Below are 16,867 nucleotides of genomic sequence, written 5' to 3' on the forward strand. Positions count from 1 at the left end.
ACATTCACAGCTCTACAGGCCAACACCAAATCACTCTCTGTACTTCGCATTTTCCTCTTTTCGGTGTGAGGGACTAGAGGCATCACATAAGTTTATTAAAGCAAGTACTTTCCCATCCTGCTGGAACCTCTCGCGCCACTTCCACATTTGCAGCACGAACAAAAGCTTTGCTCCACGGAACGAAGGCTCCATCGTTAGGGCTGCCGTCACTGTTGGCGTCACGCCGAGCCACACGGGCCGCTGCCCCCAGCTGAAGCCACTCCAGCTCTTTTATTGGGCACACGTTCCATATGTCGTCGACGAATTTTGTGCAGCTGTGCACGTGGACGCTGGCTTCCTCTTTTTCTGCTCCGCCGCGGACACACCCGCCTACTGTCACAAGAAGTTTCACAAGTGCCCTGGTGACCGGGGCAAAGTAACCCTCCCCAACAAACTCACGAAACATACGAGCAAATAACACGTAATGTAATGTATCTATCTCAAGTTGCCTTTTCCGTTTTTCGCTATTTTCCACAGTTTCTACCGCGGCGATCATTGCGAAGGAACCATGGTACCACACCTGCGCAATAACTTGGCGACATGATCTGTCGTCCCCCGCAAGACCGCTGTTTCTGTAAGCCCGTACAAGGGAGATCATTGTGGTGAAGCAAAAGTAAATCGTTGGGTGAACACCATCAACGAGTATACAGGCGGGTGAAGGCGCACCGCCAATATTCCAGTAGGTGGGGAAGGCCACTTCCTCAACGAACAACGTAGCACAGCGCTCGACAAGCTTCGTGTAAGCTTTGACAACGTTTAATATCAGGGGATGAAGTAAAATTGGGTTCAAAGACGTACAGTTGCCGGTCGTTTTCATCTTATCTCCCGGAAGGTGATAATATTCCTGCAGTAGGTCAATGAACATCAGCACCTGCTGTAACAAGTCTAGTGGAGGAATCAGCGCTGTTATCTCAGCGGTCCACTTAGCCACGACATCGACTACAGCCTTCGTGAGGGACTCAACACACTCTGAGTTGGTGGAGACAGCTGAGCTGCACGATGCTGCTGTAAGTATAGACGACTCAACTGCTGCACTCGACGCCAAGATTGCCTCCAACAGTGGCCTGTAATTCAGTAGTGGATTGCCACTCATCACATAGGAAAGCGCGTTCTTCACAAAGCCGGACCACATGTCCACCAACTTCCTTTGCATATCTTCTCCCTCCTCCGTTCCCGGTGCCAGTGGCAGGTTGGTCCACAATGTGATCAAGTCAGCGCAATCGGCCTCAAAGGAACGAGCGGATGCATAACTCTTGAACTTGTTGGGGCGGGTTAACCTTTGAAGGAGGTAAGATGCCTCAGGCGGGACACCTATCATCATGGTTGCATCAAGCGTCCAGAAAAATGTCGTTTTTACCTTCCCACAGGGGGTACAGTACTGTAGGTGCTAGTGTATAGATGTATTTGTGCGGAAAAAAGAGAGAAGGGATAATGTGCCCATGGATATGAGGCAGAACACTAAACACTAGTCCAACGCATGCACGGGCACCACACGTCCTTTTATTTGTTTAGTTCGCACAACACTAACGCAGCTCCACCTGGCACGAAGGTTATCTAACCCTAACCCAAACTTTTTTCAGTGTATTACAAATTCGTTATGAGGGAGTTTCTAAGACAGTGACACTGGTGCCAGTAACTAAGCACATAAGCAAACATATATATGTATAAATTTACGAAGAGGGGGATCAATATGGGTAGCCAACCCTTCAGCGCTAAATTCTCCCTTTGGAGAAGTGACACCAAGACGGGAGAGGGAGAGGAACATACATGCGCTCTACGCTCTCCCGTCTCTTGTGTTATTTCCGCCTCTCCTCCTTGGTTTTGGCTCCTTCGTTCCTCCCACAATACGAACGTGTTCCAATGTGTCGTTCCCAAGTCCTTTGGACAACTTCGCAAACGTTCGCAAGTTAGTTTCCACGTCTGTAATTGTTTGTCGCAGCTCATTGATTTCCGTTAAGAGGGAGTACTCCCGTGTCGCGTAGTGTTGCACGACACTCCGCAACTCCTGCTGGAGCTCATCGATCGTTTTTTGGTGTGCTTCTTCCTCCCTCCTCCGCTGCATCAACTCCTCCTGAATACTTTTGTTAGCATTGTGTAGTTGCCACCACCGCTCACGGGAGGCAGCACAAGCCCTTTCTGCGACAATGACGCTACACAGCGAGGGGTCACCCATGAGTTCATCATTCAAATGGTGAGAGCCTCCATGCATTTCTGTTTCGTACTCCACACGACGAGTATTCAACTCACTTATAATCATAAGAGCCAATTGCTCGTTTGACGTTTCAACTTTGGAGTCGAATTTTGCGTTAATGTGCTTCTTGCTCACCTTTTCCGCTGCGGCGTCAACGTATTCGTCCGCGAGGGATGACGGGATATTGTCTCTGTCAGGATACTGTACACGATTGACAGCACCCGTAGCATTGTCTAGGAGAACAACCACACGGTGCACAAAGGCGTCGCTGTCGTAGTCCCATATCTGTTGTGTGAGGAGGCTCATGGAAAAGAGGTGTTTGTGCTGCAGGTAATGTTCCCTTGCGTGCTTAGCTTGGTATCGACTACATCCAACGTACCCACACACAAGGCAGATCCATGGATCACCTGTGCGGCTGCACTGCTCACATTGCACTTTCTGGCTCTCATGTTGCATTGTGATGGATGTTTGACACACCACGCAGGAGGACTGCTCGAGCAGGCACCTGCACTCCCTTCCGTCAACACAACTACAAGTGGGAGAACTGTAGCCGGTAAGTGTGGGTTCCAACCTCTCTGCGCAAAGCGTGCATGTGGGGACAATATAATAATTGCTCTCCAACTCAGAGTCTGATATTTCATCATTATCGCACGGAAACACCAACACGCGACGCTTCCCCACCGTTGGTGCCTCTGGCTCTTGCGAGAATGAGTGCACGTCTAAAGTAGTAAGTGTGTCAGGGCATTCGATGACAACAACGGTGCAACCCGAGAGGATGCACACATAAAGCTGTAGTATCTGGAAAGAATAGACTCCCCTCTCCCTAATCCAGTTGAAATAATGAGACACAATATCAGTTACTTCATCCTTCACTTTTCCCTCTTCCAGCGGATTGCGCGTTTGAAAAGTGAAAATTACGTGTTTCGTGGGCACAAAGGGCACAAAGAATTCCCGCTTGAAACTAAGTCGGCGGAGTAGCTGAACGTAGCCAACGGTAGCCTGGACGGGGGGAAAGTTAGTCATCTCACACATTTGGTCACTGGAAACGACATCCGCTACTCGACACCGAAGCATCGTACATGCAACCCCACTGGGCAATCAAAACAACTAATTAATTGCAACAAAACCAAAACTAGAGCCGCAATCCAAAACAAATCAGTAATAATAATAATTATGATTATTATTATCAATGCAGGAATTTCTGCTTTTTTTCTTAGTGGGGAGTTACCGCATAGAAGATCGGGTGAGATGGGATGAAGGACGACGGTAAAATACAAAGACGGTAACTAATGAACACAACAAGTTAACCAGAAAAAAAAATCTGTCATTATGGAGTGGCTATGCACGTAGGTGCCCGCTCGCGGTCCGTTAGGACACGGGGGACGAGGGAAACATGCACGCGTATGTTTTTTTTCTTGTGTATGACAGACCGATGCGTCGGTGAAAACTTTGCGAATATTGTGACCTCACCTATTAGACTCAGTACTTTGTACGCATGTTGAACATGACGGGCCTCTTTGGCCGCAACTGCGAATCCATTTCCCCTTCAAGCGCTCCATCTGCTACCGCTCGCTTCCCATTAACTACACACTGAGGGCAGCCGCCACCCCGCACTACACGTTTCTCAACACTCATTTGATACGAATGGCTGCAAATGGCGCACTTCCACCATACCGGCTGCACGTGACCAATTCCAATAATTGCCGGATACATGTGCATTGGATTGAGTTCATCATGCCATTCTGCTGCGATGTCCGGTGCAGCCGTTGCAAGTCGTGTTGGGAGGTGGAAACGCTTCGCTACGAACATTTCTACCCGTTTGCGGTTGGCTATTCGAATGTGCGATGCTTTGAAGCGCAGTTGGTTAGCGCTCAGGGGAAAATGTGCTATGGAAGGTCCAAAGTGCCGCATCAATAACTGCTATCTAAGTAAGTATTAACCGAGATGAGAAGTAAATTAAAGGACGGGAAATAGATGATACAGGGTACAGACTAAAAGAGCTTCCTTTCTTCCCTTTTTTTATTTTTCATTTATAAAGCACACAACCACTGCAACATTGTGTAATGAGGAGGAAAACAAGTGATACAACGATACCATTCGCGGTTAAATTTTCGCGACACCATGAAGGCAGTGGTAACTTTTTGTTGTTGTTGTCGTGCCACATACCAAACAAGAAAGACAGTAAATGTTCCGGCATTTTGGGGATTTAACATTCACCATGTGGCCCCCATCCTTCCTCTCTCTCTCTCTCATACACATACACACACATACACACGTATAAAAAGCAGAGAAAGAATCAAATACCTCCCCTTTCCCATTTAAATGCACAGACAGACAGAGAGATATATATGATAATGTGTCATTTCCCACGGAGGCGGTGCAGAAATCGCACAAAACACTCGCAATGCAGCGCATTACATGACCGCATGGGAGCGTAGACGAGTCCCAACAAGTTCTGTACTGAGTATCAGTTAACGGATACTCTCTTCTTCAAGTTTATTCCCTTTTCATTTTATTTTGCATCTTTTACACACATGTACGCTAGGCAACTGCGCCAATACAGGCGGTTTCATGTGGCGGCGCCAAGAAGTAACACAATCTGCCCTCCATCAGCCTCTCCCCCACGAAAAAAAAAAGAAAAAGTGCCACGAAAGTTTGTGCCCAAATAGCTCAGGGTTAAGCTGCAGTGTATGTATTGGCGTCATTTAACAAAGCAAATGGCGGTCGAGAGGAGAAAATACAAAACAAAAAGAAACAAAACAAAGGCATGTGCTATCGCACAAATCGAAAGTAAATGGACTTACAAAGAAAAAAATGAAGAGTGAGCAAACAAGAAAAACTATGTTACTTCTTTCATCAGGTACCGTTCCCCCCCTGGATTGTCGGCCCCCTGCTTTTCAGTTCGCACTTCCTTTAACCCAAGAGTTATTCTGAGTCACTACTCAGGTCAATCACTTCTTTGGCGTTTGCCCTGTCCGAACTTTTGTAACCACTTTGACACCACCTTCGTATAGTTGCTTGAGTAGTGGCAGCAACCGATGGCGGTTTCCTGCTATGAGGTCGGCCACGCTTACGGATCTGAGTTACGCTACCGAGCCTACAAACTGTGCTCATGACACGCTCCGGTTGAATATTCATCTCCTTACACACCACTTCGTTGCGTGCATTCTCCACCAAGTTCGGTAAAGAACCACTTTCATTTCTATTGTGCGTATCCTCCGATGCGGTGCTCTCCTCATCCTCCACATCCACACATTCGGGTCCTTTGCGGCTCTCACAGGTGTTTGCAGAACTCAACTCCTTACTTGGCTCCGCGTTCAAGCTCCGCCCAATGGCAAAAGGGTTCCGCTGCTTTTCAGTTTTGATGGACTCTTCTTGTTTAGCATCTCCAGGCTGTGTGCGTGTTTCGGGACTGTCCACTGAAGATGCCCTTGCCAAGAGCCGACAGATGGGCTGCATGTTGGAGTAGCGGGTGCGAAGCCGGGGGGCCTTTTCAGCAAATAAGGACTCGTGTTGCACGAACGCTTCTTTTGACACCGTTGGCACCACGAGGGCGGGATTCACAAATTCCACAAAGTCAATCAGTTCGGAAAAGCAACAGTGTTCACTGTAGGGAATGTTCAGAAGCGACACGCGCTCATTGATTTTCTGTCTGGAAACCTTCGCAGCCCACCCGGTGGGATTCACGAAGAGGACGCCATCAAATTGCTTTAAATCCACCCTTTCGTTTCCCCACAGACTAACTGTTTCATCACCGGTATCGGCTGCTCCACCATCTATTGCGGTGCCTTTTCCATGCCTTCTTCTCACTGGTCTGCCGAACGCTGGAGCCAGAGCACTGTACGTTGTTAAGGACAATGGGACGAGAAACAGGGCTAACGAGTATTTCACCCCACCGGTCATCGAGTCGGGGGCCACATGGTCAGAAGACATTTCACCAGCAGTTTTTGATGTTGAAATCTCCGAGTCGACGGGTAGCTTTACCTCACATGTTGTGAATCGGCCTGTGCATTCCCCGCCACTTTCCCCGTTTCCTCCCATACGATAACCAAGATAGATGTCTTGGGGTTCCTTCATATGGTGTGGCGTAAAGCGCTCGGGAAAATAATCTAGTTGCCTCATGGCCTCGTACCTCTCCGGGGTCACGTATATTGGGGCGTACGCAGGCGCCCCATCGCCAGATTTCTTTGAGGGAAAGTTCTCCTGAACTGAGAGAGCAATAATCTCCTTTCCAATGAAGTAGGATCCCACCATCACAGCTACTGAGACCGTCTGCCCCTCCTCCTTTGTTTGCATGTGCTCTTGGCTCTGGGAGTAACTTAGCCGGCGTTCGCATTCCATGATCATGTCTAATACCTCCTTATTTACTGTTTGAAAAATCGCGGCTCGGTCCGGAAACGTGAACTGCGGTTGGCAGTATGTATTATCAAGGAAGAGCACATCGACGTTTCCCATACTCTTCAGCACAGGGTTGCTCCTGAGGTCCGGTTCCCAGCACCTGTGTTTGATGCTCAAAGCGGGGACAGCGGGTGAGCTGAAGCGAAAATCACCCGTGTGGAGAATCGTGCCGAAGTCTGCCGATCGAAAGAGAAACATAACTGCACCAGGACAGTGATTAGCGGGTATCAATTCCACTGAGAAACAACCTTCGCCACACTCTGCTCGTCCTTCCTCCTTCCCCACCAGATCACCATTGCGGAGGGAGAAAATATACGTCACCGCAAGGTCCAAGCATTCCACACAGGACCTCCGAACGCCCAGCTTCCAGCACAAAACATTCCCTGTGGCGCGGCTAGCGTAAATAGTTCCGTGCGACCACTTCTCAGTAATACCGCTGTAATGATCCGAATGGAAGTGCGAGAGAAAAAACAACCCGCGAAACGACTCTCCAGCGGGCCCTAACCCCGAAGACGCGCCGTCACCGTCCGCTCGGCACGATTTCAAGTATCTGCGTGTGTGAACAAACGCATCAACAAGGATAGCAACCGACGCGTTCCGGTACACCTCTCTGGTGAGCATGTACTTTTTGAGAGTGTCTGGCATATCATCACCAGTGCGAGTCACCTTACCTGCAGCTCCACCTGCCATCTCTCGTGTACGAGGTCGATGACACCTTCTCGGCCCCTCCTATCCTTTGAAACAAATGCAGAGCAGTTACAGCACCGGAATTAACGGGTAGGACCACAGTAAAAATTGAATCTGAAGCAATGAAGGAATTAGAACCAAAAGGGGCAGCTGTGTCAAAGTGCACTCCTTCAACGACGACCGCAAAGAACAGGCACCTCATCTCCCTGGGGAAAGCGGGTGGGAGCTGGGAGAACGGGTGTGTGAAGAGAAGGGATTGTAAACCGAAGGATGAACGCACCGGCAACAGCCAAGGTAGTCGAAGCAACTAAACAAAAAAAATATGTGTACACTATTCACTCCACTTCCCTCCTTCCCGGGTCTGTGATGATGAACCACACCTGCCAGTTGCTTGGTCACGCGTGTTTCCATCTGCCATACCCCTCGTCAAGAACGCTGTCCTCCGTTAACGCTGGTGGCTCCATGGCTCCAATTAGTCGCATGAGGGCGTCGTAAAGGGGATCCTGCAAATCAATCAGCCTCCCCAAAATTGCACAGGCCACGCCCACCGCAACCCCAAGGGCGATGAAGTCGGGGACAAACATTGCCAACTGCGGTACAAGCCTATACATCACCAAACCTGCAATAACAAAAACGAGGAGGCTTATGACAAGAATAAACGTCCTCACAAACTTCCTGAAGAGGACTCGAGGCGTAACGAGTATGATGTTTTGATTGAGCAAATGCACTCGAACATCAGACGACTGGGAATATTCTAGCAACGCTGCGACAGAAATAAGAAACCCCATGACTGCGCACGCCACGACAACCAGCGTTTTGTAGCACGCCTTTTCGGTACGAGGTCCAGCGGAGACTTCCTCATCCATGGTCACTGTTTCCTCCACCACCTCTCGAAGCATTGTCACGACCTTTTCAACGTATGACCCACTAGTTCTCACACCATGCTCTAGATCCTCTAATGAATGATAACAATGAAAGCCCAACGCTACGAGCACCGCCAGTGTGCCACCAAACCGGGAGTGAGTGACATTGGCGACTAAACTATACAGGATACATATATCCAACCACCAGAGCGAGAACAAAGGAATAAGTCGCAGCGACCCCCACTTTGTCGTGTGGTTCATCTTATACACCACGAATGAAACTGCGGTAGTGATGCAGATAATGTAACTGACTGCGCAAGAGTCAATGATGGCAGGTATCCAAACCGTCAAGAGGAAGAACATTAACCAAATGAGAAGCAACTCCACCACATGGACGCTCACAACCAGCGCCAATACGGAGAGATACACCATAAAAAAGAGGACTATGCACTTGCTAATGCCATTCGTTGTTTCCCTGACGGATGAAGCAGAAGACGTTGACGCAGTCCACCCAGCTCGCTTCGATGGACCGAAGGTATAATTCACCATAGCGTACCATACCACTGAGGTAAGGAGTAAACTCCACGAACTGTATTGACGAAGGCCATCCCCGTACATCATTGTGTATGCCTCACACAATGAACGAAATATCATTATCGTCATGATATACCAACGCAAGGCTGCGTGAGCGCTCCTTCGGGCGTCTCGCCCCGAACGGTAAACAAACGCCAGTATTACCGCTGGTAACATACGCTTTACAAAAGACATTGCGTACGCCTTTAAAATTTGCACCTGAATAAGAAAGTGTGGATTAGCGTACTTCAGACGCGGGTCGAAGCCGGTCTGCTCAAACCCACGAAATCCTGTAAGCACGAAATGCGCAATGGAATCGCTACTGGAAAGTTCGCATGCCGCTTCCTCCTTCAGAATTACCATCCCCTCGCAGGCTAGCATTAAGCACATGATGGCTACAGGCCACCTTCTGCTGTTGCTGTCTACTCCACTCTCCTGCACAAGGTGGTATAAAACATCGCGGCCGGTTTTAACATACGTGAACATGGCGAGTGCTGACAGTGCCACACCGTAAAGTGTCAGACACAAGCGCTCGTTGAGTGTCATCAACTCCAGCCGCCGCTGGTACTCGACGGACCACACAATTTCTGTTCCGAAGGAACTGTGCATGGTAACAGCCAGCCATGCAATCACCGGATTTTCTCGTATCGAGGCGAGAAAGAAGGCCCCAAAGAGTGCAAAGATTTGAAAGTACCGGGGAAGGTACTCGAGTGAGCGATAAATACTGCCGAGGTGCTGATGACTTCCAGTGGAGATACCGCCGTCTGACATGGTAGTTCTCCCGGACGTTCCAAAGAGTTTCTTTGAGTAGGTGTTCTATGTTGGCGAGCTGGCCGCCTGTCGTGCAAGCATTGAAAGTGGCCCAAACAAAAGAAAGATGATAGGAGGAAAAGAGATGCCACAAACGAAAAGGAACAAGTGTGGTAAAATGTACCAAACACAAAAGAAGGAACACGCGCCTGAATATGGATTAATAAAGAAAGGAGGGAGATGTGAACAACTCCACGCGTTATGTATCTGTGACTTTTGGTACGCAGGTGTTCTTCCAACAGACAGAACACAGGAGGGGGCAAGTGTGATTAAGAGGAACGAAAAAAAAAGTGTGCCGAAAGCTAAAGGAGAACTGCCACCATTTCTTCTCTGCCTTTACCCCTCCCCCCAAATCCACACACTCAAGTGCCGCGTAAATAGGCGCCACACTCTGGAGTTCCTTAGGGTTTGAAAAAGATTACTATTGCTTACCTTAAGCGGCGTACTTATCCTCTGCCTCCATTCCCTACCAAAAGTGCGCATGCAGACCCGAAACATGGTGGCATAGGGAACATAGCGCTAAGACCTTCTGGGGAAATGGTTTCATGAGCTCGACCCACTCATCTTTGGCCACATTACGAGTCTCCACCAGCCTCAGCACTTGTGGTGGGGGTGTGTGATGAGTTGACGTGCGTCTTTTCTGCTTCACTTGAGCCCCCCTTGGGTTCTGTGCATGGTTCTATAATGACGCCCTTCTCCTCCCACGGTTTCTCCGCCAAATCGTTCGGTTTGAATGGCGTACACACAAGTTCCTTTATGATGCAACGCAGTTCCTCCAGTTTTGCGTTGTTTTCCTCGTCATTCGGGTTCATGAACTTGCGTCCCAGGCAGACGTTGAGGGCACGTTTGAACTTCCGTATGAGTTCCAGTGTACCGAATGTTGCACGGAACATAATCCACTCATCCACCACCGCCAAATTTAGGTCGTCGCGGTAAGTGACAGGCATGCTGCTGGTGCCCATTAAAAGAATGGTCCATAGTGACACATTGGTGAGATCCCGCACGAGCAGCCGTTCGGATTCCGATGACTTCACCAGCTCATCATACACGAAATAGGGCTGGCCAATATTTTCCTGTGATGTACGATGGACAACAGATGCCGATGATGGGTCCAGTCGGTTGGCAAGTTTGTTCCTCATGAGGCGCTTCCCCCGGTTCATAACGACATTAGGAAATAGTCCAGAAGCAACAACACACTTCACCAAGCCAACATTGAGAGAGTCGGCAGAGTACTCAGATTGGTCAACGAAGATATCTGCGCGGTCTTTATTTTTCGCATCTTTATAATTTTGCTTCATATGAATGAACCCACTGCCTGCAACAATTTCAAAGAACTGCTGTTTGTACTTGGAAACAGTAAGGAGCTGAGGGACGCTCAACATTCTCTCCTGCAGGTCATACACCACTTCCGCGGGCGTCTTTGCATAGTGCGACGTTACCCAAAAGTTGAAAGCGTTCACCGACGCAATTACATCAGATTGTGTACCGTACGAGAGGTCTTCCTTGTGTAGTCGGACGGCTTCGCGATGTTCTCGTGTGCTTATAAAGACATCCGTGTCACTTACCCCGGCAATGGTGAGAGCGGAGTCCAAACACCTCAGAATGGCCCCCATAATCACCATCTTCCCCACCTTGGGCGCTACCGGTAACCTGGAAAGTCGTAGCCCAAGCGGCGTCAGTTGACGTGTAGATGTCGTGGCACCGAGTTCATGCAAGCGCTTCATGGCGGCTTCGATATGATCGGAGGACGGTGGTTCAAGTGCCTGCTGCAAGAAGTCGGCTGGGTCACCCAAATCAAGGGCAAGAATCTGTAGACACAGTGAATCGAGGTGAGTGCGGAGCATTTCAGGCGTCTGAAAGTCATGCAGGCTTTGAAAATGCTTCTTCGAGTAGAGGCGAATGCACATACCTGGCCTCGTACGACCCACGCGACCACGGCGCTGGACACAGTTCGCCCGACTAGCATAGACGGTTACCAGCTGTGACATAGATCCCATCTCGTTGCGGCCCACAGACGTAGTTCCCTTACGCATGACATATGATTTCTCCTTTCCCCGACCAACGTCGATAACTGCTGCAACATCGTCTATCGTTACACCACTTTCTGCGATGTTTGTTGAAAGGATAAGTTTGATTTTTCCTTCTGGCGCCGGAAGAAAGCATCGCATTTGCTCTTCTGCACCCACAGAGGAGTGCAAACATATGATATGAAACTTTGCGTTGCGCTCAAGTATCTCCTTTGCCCTGTTAATTTCATCCCACCCAGGTAGAAACACCAAAATAGAAGAGTCCGTTAAATCAAGCGACCTCACAGCGTGATCTATGGCGATCTGGATAGTCATGTAATCAATGTCCGCTGTAGCTTCTAAAAACCCGTACTTCGCGGTGGGAGGCACGACGGTTGGACAAAACCCGTCAGCTGCCCCATTTCTCTCCAAAGCTGCAGCCGCCTCTTTCAACAGAGGTGTCATGACATTCCGCTCAGTAGCAATGGGAACTAGGTCCTCCAGGTACATTTCCTCGACGGCGTGAACGTACCCCTCCACGTTGATGATCGGAGCATTACCGAAGTACTTGCCAAATTGATCCGCCTGCAACGTTGCACTCATGAGAATGACGTGAAGGTCCCTACGACGGTGCAGGAGCTGCCGCAGCAAAATCAGCAGAAAGTCTGAGTTAATGTCGCGTTCGTGTATCTCATCTATGATGAGATAATTAATCCCATTTAGCAGCGGGGCTGAGTGAAGAAGGCGGAGCAGTACGCCAGAAGTACAGAAGTTGATGTTCCGTCCTGGCTTTGCGTCCAGGCGAATGGAATATCCGCAGGTTTCTCCAATGCTTTCCAGTCGTTCAGCGGCGACGCGGCGTGCAATCGAAACCGCGCTTAGTCGACGGGGTTGAGTGATAACAATGGAACAATCACCACCCATTCCCTTCTCTGTCATGTCGTCCAAAATGTATTGAGGAACCTGTGTCGTCTTACCACACCCAGTTGTGCCGCAAATAATAACTATCTGATTGCTACTGATTGCACGCAAAATCTCATCCCGCTTCTCATAAATGCGCAGCCTCTGCCTCTGCGAAGCATACCTTGTTTGGTATTCCTCATTCGTTAGTTTCGCCTGCAGCTTGGCTTCCAGCTCCTGCGACTCCTGCGCTCGCTGCGATGCATCCATGGCAATAAGTGCCATGATACCGATCCCTCTATCGGAGTCCGCATCTGCCCACTGCTCAGGATGTGCGACATCTTCTTCTTCCACCATAGGCAGGCCATCCACCGCTTTGAGGATCCGCTCCCTCTGAGAGTCGGTTAGCGACACGTTGGCAATGTGCTCTGGGTCAAGGTGGGGATGGGCACGAATGAGGTCCATTAGTGCTTGGAAGCCTTGAACACCGCGGGAGAGTTTCGAGAAAAGGTCGTCGAATGCCGCCGGTTCATTAAAACGTGGTCCTGCGTCTCTGCCAGTTCCTACCCATGTTTTGCCATCTTCATCCGTCACTTCGACGACGGTAAAGTGCTGCACGAACGACCCGCTGCGACGGTTTAAGTGCCGCACAAGTGGTGGCTGTAGTCCGAAGCAGACAGTGAAGAGCTCGATAATACGGACCTTACCTTCATGAGAAAAGTCCTTGGACACCGGGTCCCAGTTCCCAAGGGACTTTTTGCTCACCCGTGCAGTGCGGCGTAACACCGGAGCTTCCTCATCGAGCACTGCCGCAGGATCGACAAGATTAACTTTATCAACCACCTCTGCTTTAATCTGTTTCTCAAATTCAGCAAAATCTGGTTCTACACGGCGCAGCAGCGCGAGGGCGTGCATTGCCGCCTGGCGTTGCGAGGCCTCTTTATTCCACGCTACGCCGCTAGCCCTTAAGTATTCGTGTCCCGGGACCTCGATTGTGGTGAGACAAACTCTGCACGAAATGGGACCCACGGTGCGCGACTTCCAAAACGTCGGATAGTTCACGTTTGCAACATTGCAGTAACGCTGCAACACTGTTTTTGCATCGGGATCGATCGGCATCGATTCAACTTCTGCAAGTGCAGCGTCGTAAGTTTCATCCCCAGTTCGGGGGGTCTTTCCCATCTCGTAGAAAATATTGTGCTCCCGCATCACATTAATCTCAATGTATCGTTGACATTCTTGAGCATACTGCTCCCAGTCCTGCCGCACATTCGTCGGAGGCGTCGGGTACTGCGGCTTCTCTTGCGTTGTTCCAAGTGTGAGGGGGAGCGGTGTGGGTGTGTGAGGCGGTTTCGTGGCATTTTCAGAAACGAGAGGCGCCCATCGTCCGAGTCGCTTCACGCACTCGACATGCCTCCTTTGCAACATGGGGAGGTTATCGAAGAGACACAGCCCGACTGCATCTAATATCTGCTCTGCGTGCATCCAGCATAGTATCTCAGCGTCGCGTTTGGTAAGTGCTGAACCGTGGGCAACCCTCTTTCCGTACGCCTCAGGAAGCGGGAGCGTCAGCTCTGCAATGTGCAACACGTTACCAAGTCCCCGTAATTCCATGCGATATTCCGGCTCAAGCTTCGCTATCCCATTCCGCCTCAAGTAATAGTGCACTCGCGCTCGGGAGACGAGGTCCAGGTCTTTCTCAGGTACAAACGTGTACTCCCGTCTTTCTTTGGGGGCAATTAGCGGCTCTTCGTCCTCACGCAGCGCGGACGTCGTTTCCTGGGAGTTCGCTGGCCCGCCCCCCTTTTGTACACTTATTGCTGCTCGTCTGCGTTTGGACTTGTTTTCCCAATGAATGGACCCCACTACCTCCCGGCGAAGAGGCGGAGGTGACGCGGTGGCAGCCGCAACGCTTTCAGAGTACTCAACGGGTGCATTTCGGCCACATTTGGCGCACAACCTGACATGTAGACGTTGCAGGGCGCTGTCTGTGTAAATGGGGATCCCTAAGGTGTCCAATATTAATTCCGCATGCATGGCCGCGAGGTTTTCCGCATCTTTCGGGTCAACTGCTTCACCTAACGCGATGCGGTCGCCGAAGCGACGTGGTACGGGCAAATTCACGGCACACCGACAGATTGCCTGTCCCCCATTGTCCTCGGCCTCAATACGCTGAACAAAAAAAACCTCCTCTATTCGCCGCCCCACGGAGGCCAAATAGTTTTTGATGCGACTCTTAGAACCAAGGTCTACCTGACGAGGAGAGTACAGTGCTTGCTCGAACTGCGTGCGCGTTTCTGGATCCGTGGGTGATACCATGATGTAGCCGTCCGGGCTATCCGGCTCCAGATTCCACAACTCCTTTGAAACTGTCTCCCGCATCTTGAGGTAACTTGTCGCTTCGTCTGAATCTGAATTAGCCGCATCTTTTTCTTCGGTCGGCTGCGCATCGGCCACTCGGGCCCTCTTAGCCACCCTCCGTTTGGTGTTTTGCGGGGCGGTAGGATCCGATGTACCGACATCCGGTGCGGCAGCAACGCTCCTCGCATTCGTTGAGGAAGATGGAGTTTGAGTAGAGGAATTTCCTGTAGCGACCCGCCGCCTCCCTGAGGGGCTTAACACATTGGAGTCTCGTGTGTCTGCTGGTACACTCTCACCGCGGGCCCTGCGCGCGGCAATCCACTCGGCGCGCGCCGTACTTCCATCCATGAGGTGAAACCCAAGTATATTTAAGACGTCTATGGCATGCATGGCCGCTAAAACACGTGCATCCGTTGCATTCATGGCTATGCCGACGCCACCCCGTATGCCATACAAATCGGGTAAGGGTAGCACCACAGTGGCCTTGTAATACCCGTTTACCTCCTCAACCAAAAAGGGATCGGTCCTCGGAACATTTTCTCTCTGCAGAAACTGTTTCAGCTGTTCCACCGCCGACGAGTCGAGGGTCGGTGTCTCTATAAATTCGCACGTTTGGTCCGTCAGTGCGCGGTGCCGTCGAATGATATCCTCTTCGTAACTTATGCATGAAATGCGGTCTTCGCGCCGTACTGCCAGCTGTTTAAGTGGTAGGGGGCAGACAACATGTGAGGGGTTCTTCTGATCTTCTCCTGGCAATGGGGCGGGCCGCCCGTAGCTCCAGGCTGCCAGCGCATGCTGCTTCTGCTTTGTGGAGTCGGAAGGATAGAGACATATGGAGTGGGCATCGAGGACAAGCTCCGCGTGCATGCAGGCGAGTGTCACGGCAGCTTCGCGATTTAGCGCCTTTCCTTGCGCTTTGATTTCACTAAATGTTGATAACTCAGGTGGTAAGGAGACGGTGGCTACATACCAGGACTGACCACCACCTTCCCCTGGTTCCTCCACCGACGTGCAGAGCTGAGCAAAGGAAAGCTTGTGCTCATCCAAAAATGATTTAATGCGGTGAACTGCTGTTGTGTCAAACAAACACGGCGACAGTAATGTGTGACTGGGAGAGATGTAATGGTTCGGCCGCATGTCAATTAAAAGCCATTTACCACCCTCGGTCTCGTCACGATCAACAATACGGCGGAGTGGAAGGGGTACGCGGACAGGCGATTGGGTCCTCTCAAGCTCGTCTGGCAAGGGGGCCCACCGGCCTGCCTTCCGAGCAGCCTCCGCATGTTTCCGTTGCATTGACGGCAGCGTGTAAATGTGATAGCCGAACTCGTCAATTATGTGCTCAGCATGCATTGCTGCAAGGAGTTCAGCGTCTTTACTATTGCACGCAACGCCATGAGCCCACAGTTCCCCTGTGTGGCTCCGAAAAGGTAGTCGAACACGGCTATGGTAGAGTGGCGTACCATTGTCGTTAACAATCTCTCGACCCTCAAAAACTTCACTGCTACTGGTAACTGCTCCTTGGGAGAAACGTTTGATGAAGCTGACTACCCGAGCACGGGAAAATGTGTCCACGTGCTTTGTGTCTTTAAAGCATTCCGGAAACTCACTGCTACCGTCAAAGGAGAAATCTTCCTTCCTAGTCTCCCCAAACGCCCTGTCTGACTCGTCAGTGGCTTCCACAAGGGAAACCTCGCCGGGGGTAATTTCCTGCGTTTGAAACAGTCGCACCGGAAGCACCACGGGGCTCAGTGTGACAGACCGGAAAGGCCCTAGGTAGCGACACGCAACAGTTAGTCGTATGGCCCGCATAATATCCCCCTTCTGCATACATTATTCGAAGATGTCGGTAAAAGCACGCGGAAAAAAATGCTACATGAAATCAAAACTGATCAGAATGTTCAACAAGACATGGATCAGCTACCAACACAGCCGCACATCACGTCGGCAGCAATAACAAGCTAACACACGTTAGGACACACAATGTTAGAAGCACACGCAGAAGCAAAAAAGTAAAGGAATAATAAAGAAAACAGGAA

The 16,867-nt window shown here is 50.3% G+C and overlaps 8 protein-coding genes across 8 annotated transcripts; 1 reads left to right on the forward strand and 7 right to left on the reverse strand.

The window, feature by feature from the left end:
- Positions 1-82: 82 nt before the first annotated feature.
- Positions 83-1,360, reverse strand: TbgDal_IV1280 (hypothetical protein, conserved; the record flags this gene model as incomplete). Its single annotated transcript, XM_011774411.1, has 1 exon — positions 83-1,360. One exon carries the CDS (start codon positions 1,358-1,360, stop codon positions 83-85), a length of 1,278 nt encoding a protein of 425 aa, XP_011772713.1.
- Positions 1,361-1,813: 453 nt separating this feature from the next.
- Positions 1,814-3,304, reverse strand: TbgDal_IV1290 (hypothetical protein, conserved; the record flags this gene model as incomplete). The annotated part of the gene is made up of 1 exon (XM_011774412.1): positions 1,814-3,304. One exon carries the CDS (start codon positions 3,302-3,304, stop codon positions 1,814-1,816), a length of 1,491 nt encoding a protein of 496 aa, XP_011772714.1.
- A 405-nt stretch (positions 3,305-3,709) lies between these two features.
- On the reverse strand, positions 3,710-4,141 carry TbgDal_IV1300 (hypothetical protein, conserved; the record flags this gene model as incomplete). The annotated part of the gene is made up of 1 exon (XM_011774413.1): positions 3,710-4,141. The coding sequence occupies one exon, from the start codon at positions 4,139-4,141 to the stop codon at positions 3,710-3,712; it is 432 nt and encodes a 143-aa protein (XP_011772715.1).
- A 192-nt stretch (positions 4,142-4,333) lies between these two features.
- On the reverse strand, positions 4,334-4,645 carry TbgDal_IV1310 (T. brucei spp.-specific protein; the record flags this gene model as incomplete). The annotated part of the gene is made up of 1 exon (XM_011774414.1): positions 4,334-4,645. The coding sequence occupies one exon, from the start codon at positions 4,643-4,645 to the stop codon at positions 4,334-4,336; it is 312 nt and encodes a 103-aa protein (XP_011772716.1).
- Positions 4,646-5,155: 510 nt separating this feature from the next.
- TbgDal_IV1320 (hypothetical protein, conserved) lies at positions 5,156-7,318 on the reverse strand (the record flags this gene model as incomplete). The annotated part of the gene is made up of 1 exon (XM_011774415.1): positions 5,156-7,318. One exon carries the CDS (start codon positions 7,316-7,318, stop codon positions 5,156-5,158), a length of 2,163 nt encoding a protein of 720 aa, XP_011772717.1.
- Positions 7,319-7,710: 392 nt separating this feature from the next.
- On the reverse strand, positions 7,711-9,522 carry TbgDal_IV1330 (hypothetical protein, conserved; the record flags this gene model as incomplete). Its single annotated transcript, XM_011774416.1, has 1 exon — positions 7,711-9,522. One exon carries the CDS (start codon positions 9,520-9,522, stop codon positions 7,711-7,713), a length of 1,812 nt encoding a protein of 603 aa, XP_011772718.1.
- Positions 9,523-9,628: 106 nt separating this feature from the next.
- On the forward strand, positions 9,629-9,973 carry TbgDal_IV1340 (hypothetical protein, unlikely; the record flags this gene model as incomplete). The annotated part of the gene is made up of 1 exon (XM_011774417.1): positions 9,629-9,973. The coding sequence occupies one exon, from the start codon at positions 9,629-9,631 to the stop codon at positions 9,971-9,973; it is 345 nt and encodes a 114-aa protein (XP_011772719.1).
- A 163-nt stretch (positions 9,974-10,136) lies between these two features.
- Positions 10,137-16,658, reverse strand: TbgDal_IV1350 (hypothetical protein, conserved; the record flags this gene model as incomplete). Its single annotated transcript, XM_011774418.1, has 1 exon — positions 10,137-16,658. One exon carries the CDS (start codon positions 16,656-16,658, stop codon positions 10,137-10,139), a length of 6,522 nt encoding a protein of 2,173 aa, XP_011772720.1.
- Positions 16,659-16,867: the final 209 nt, after the last annotated feature.

The sequence above is a fragment of the Trypanosoma brucei genome, chromosome 4, assembly GCF_000210295.1.
Source record: "Trypanosoma brucei gambiense DAL972 chromosome 4, complete sequence".
Taxonomy (NCBI): Eukaryota; Euglenozoa; class Kinetoplastea; order Trypanosomatida; family Trypanosomatidae; genus Trypanosoma; species Trypanosoma brucei.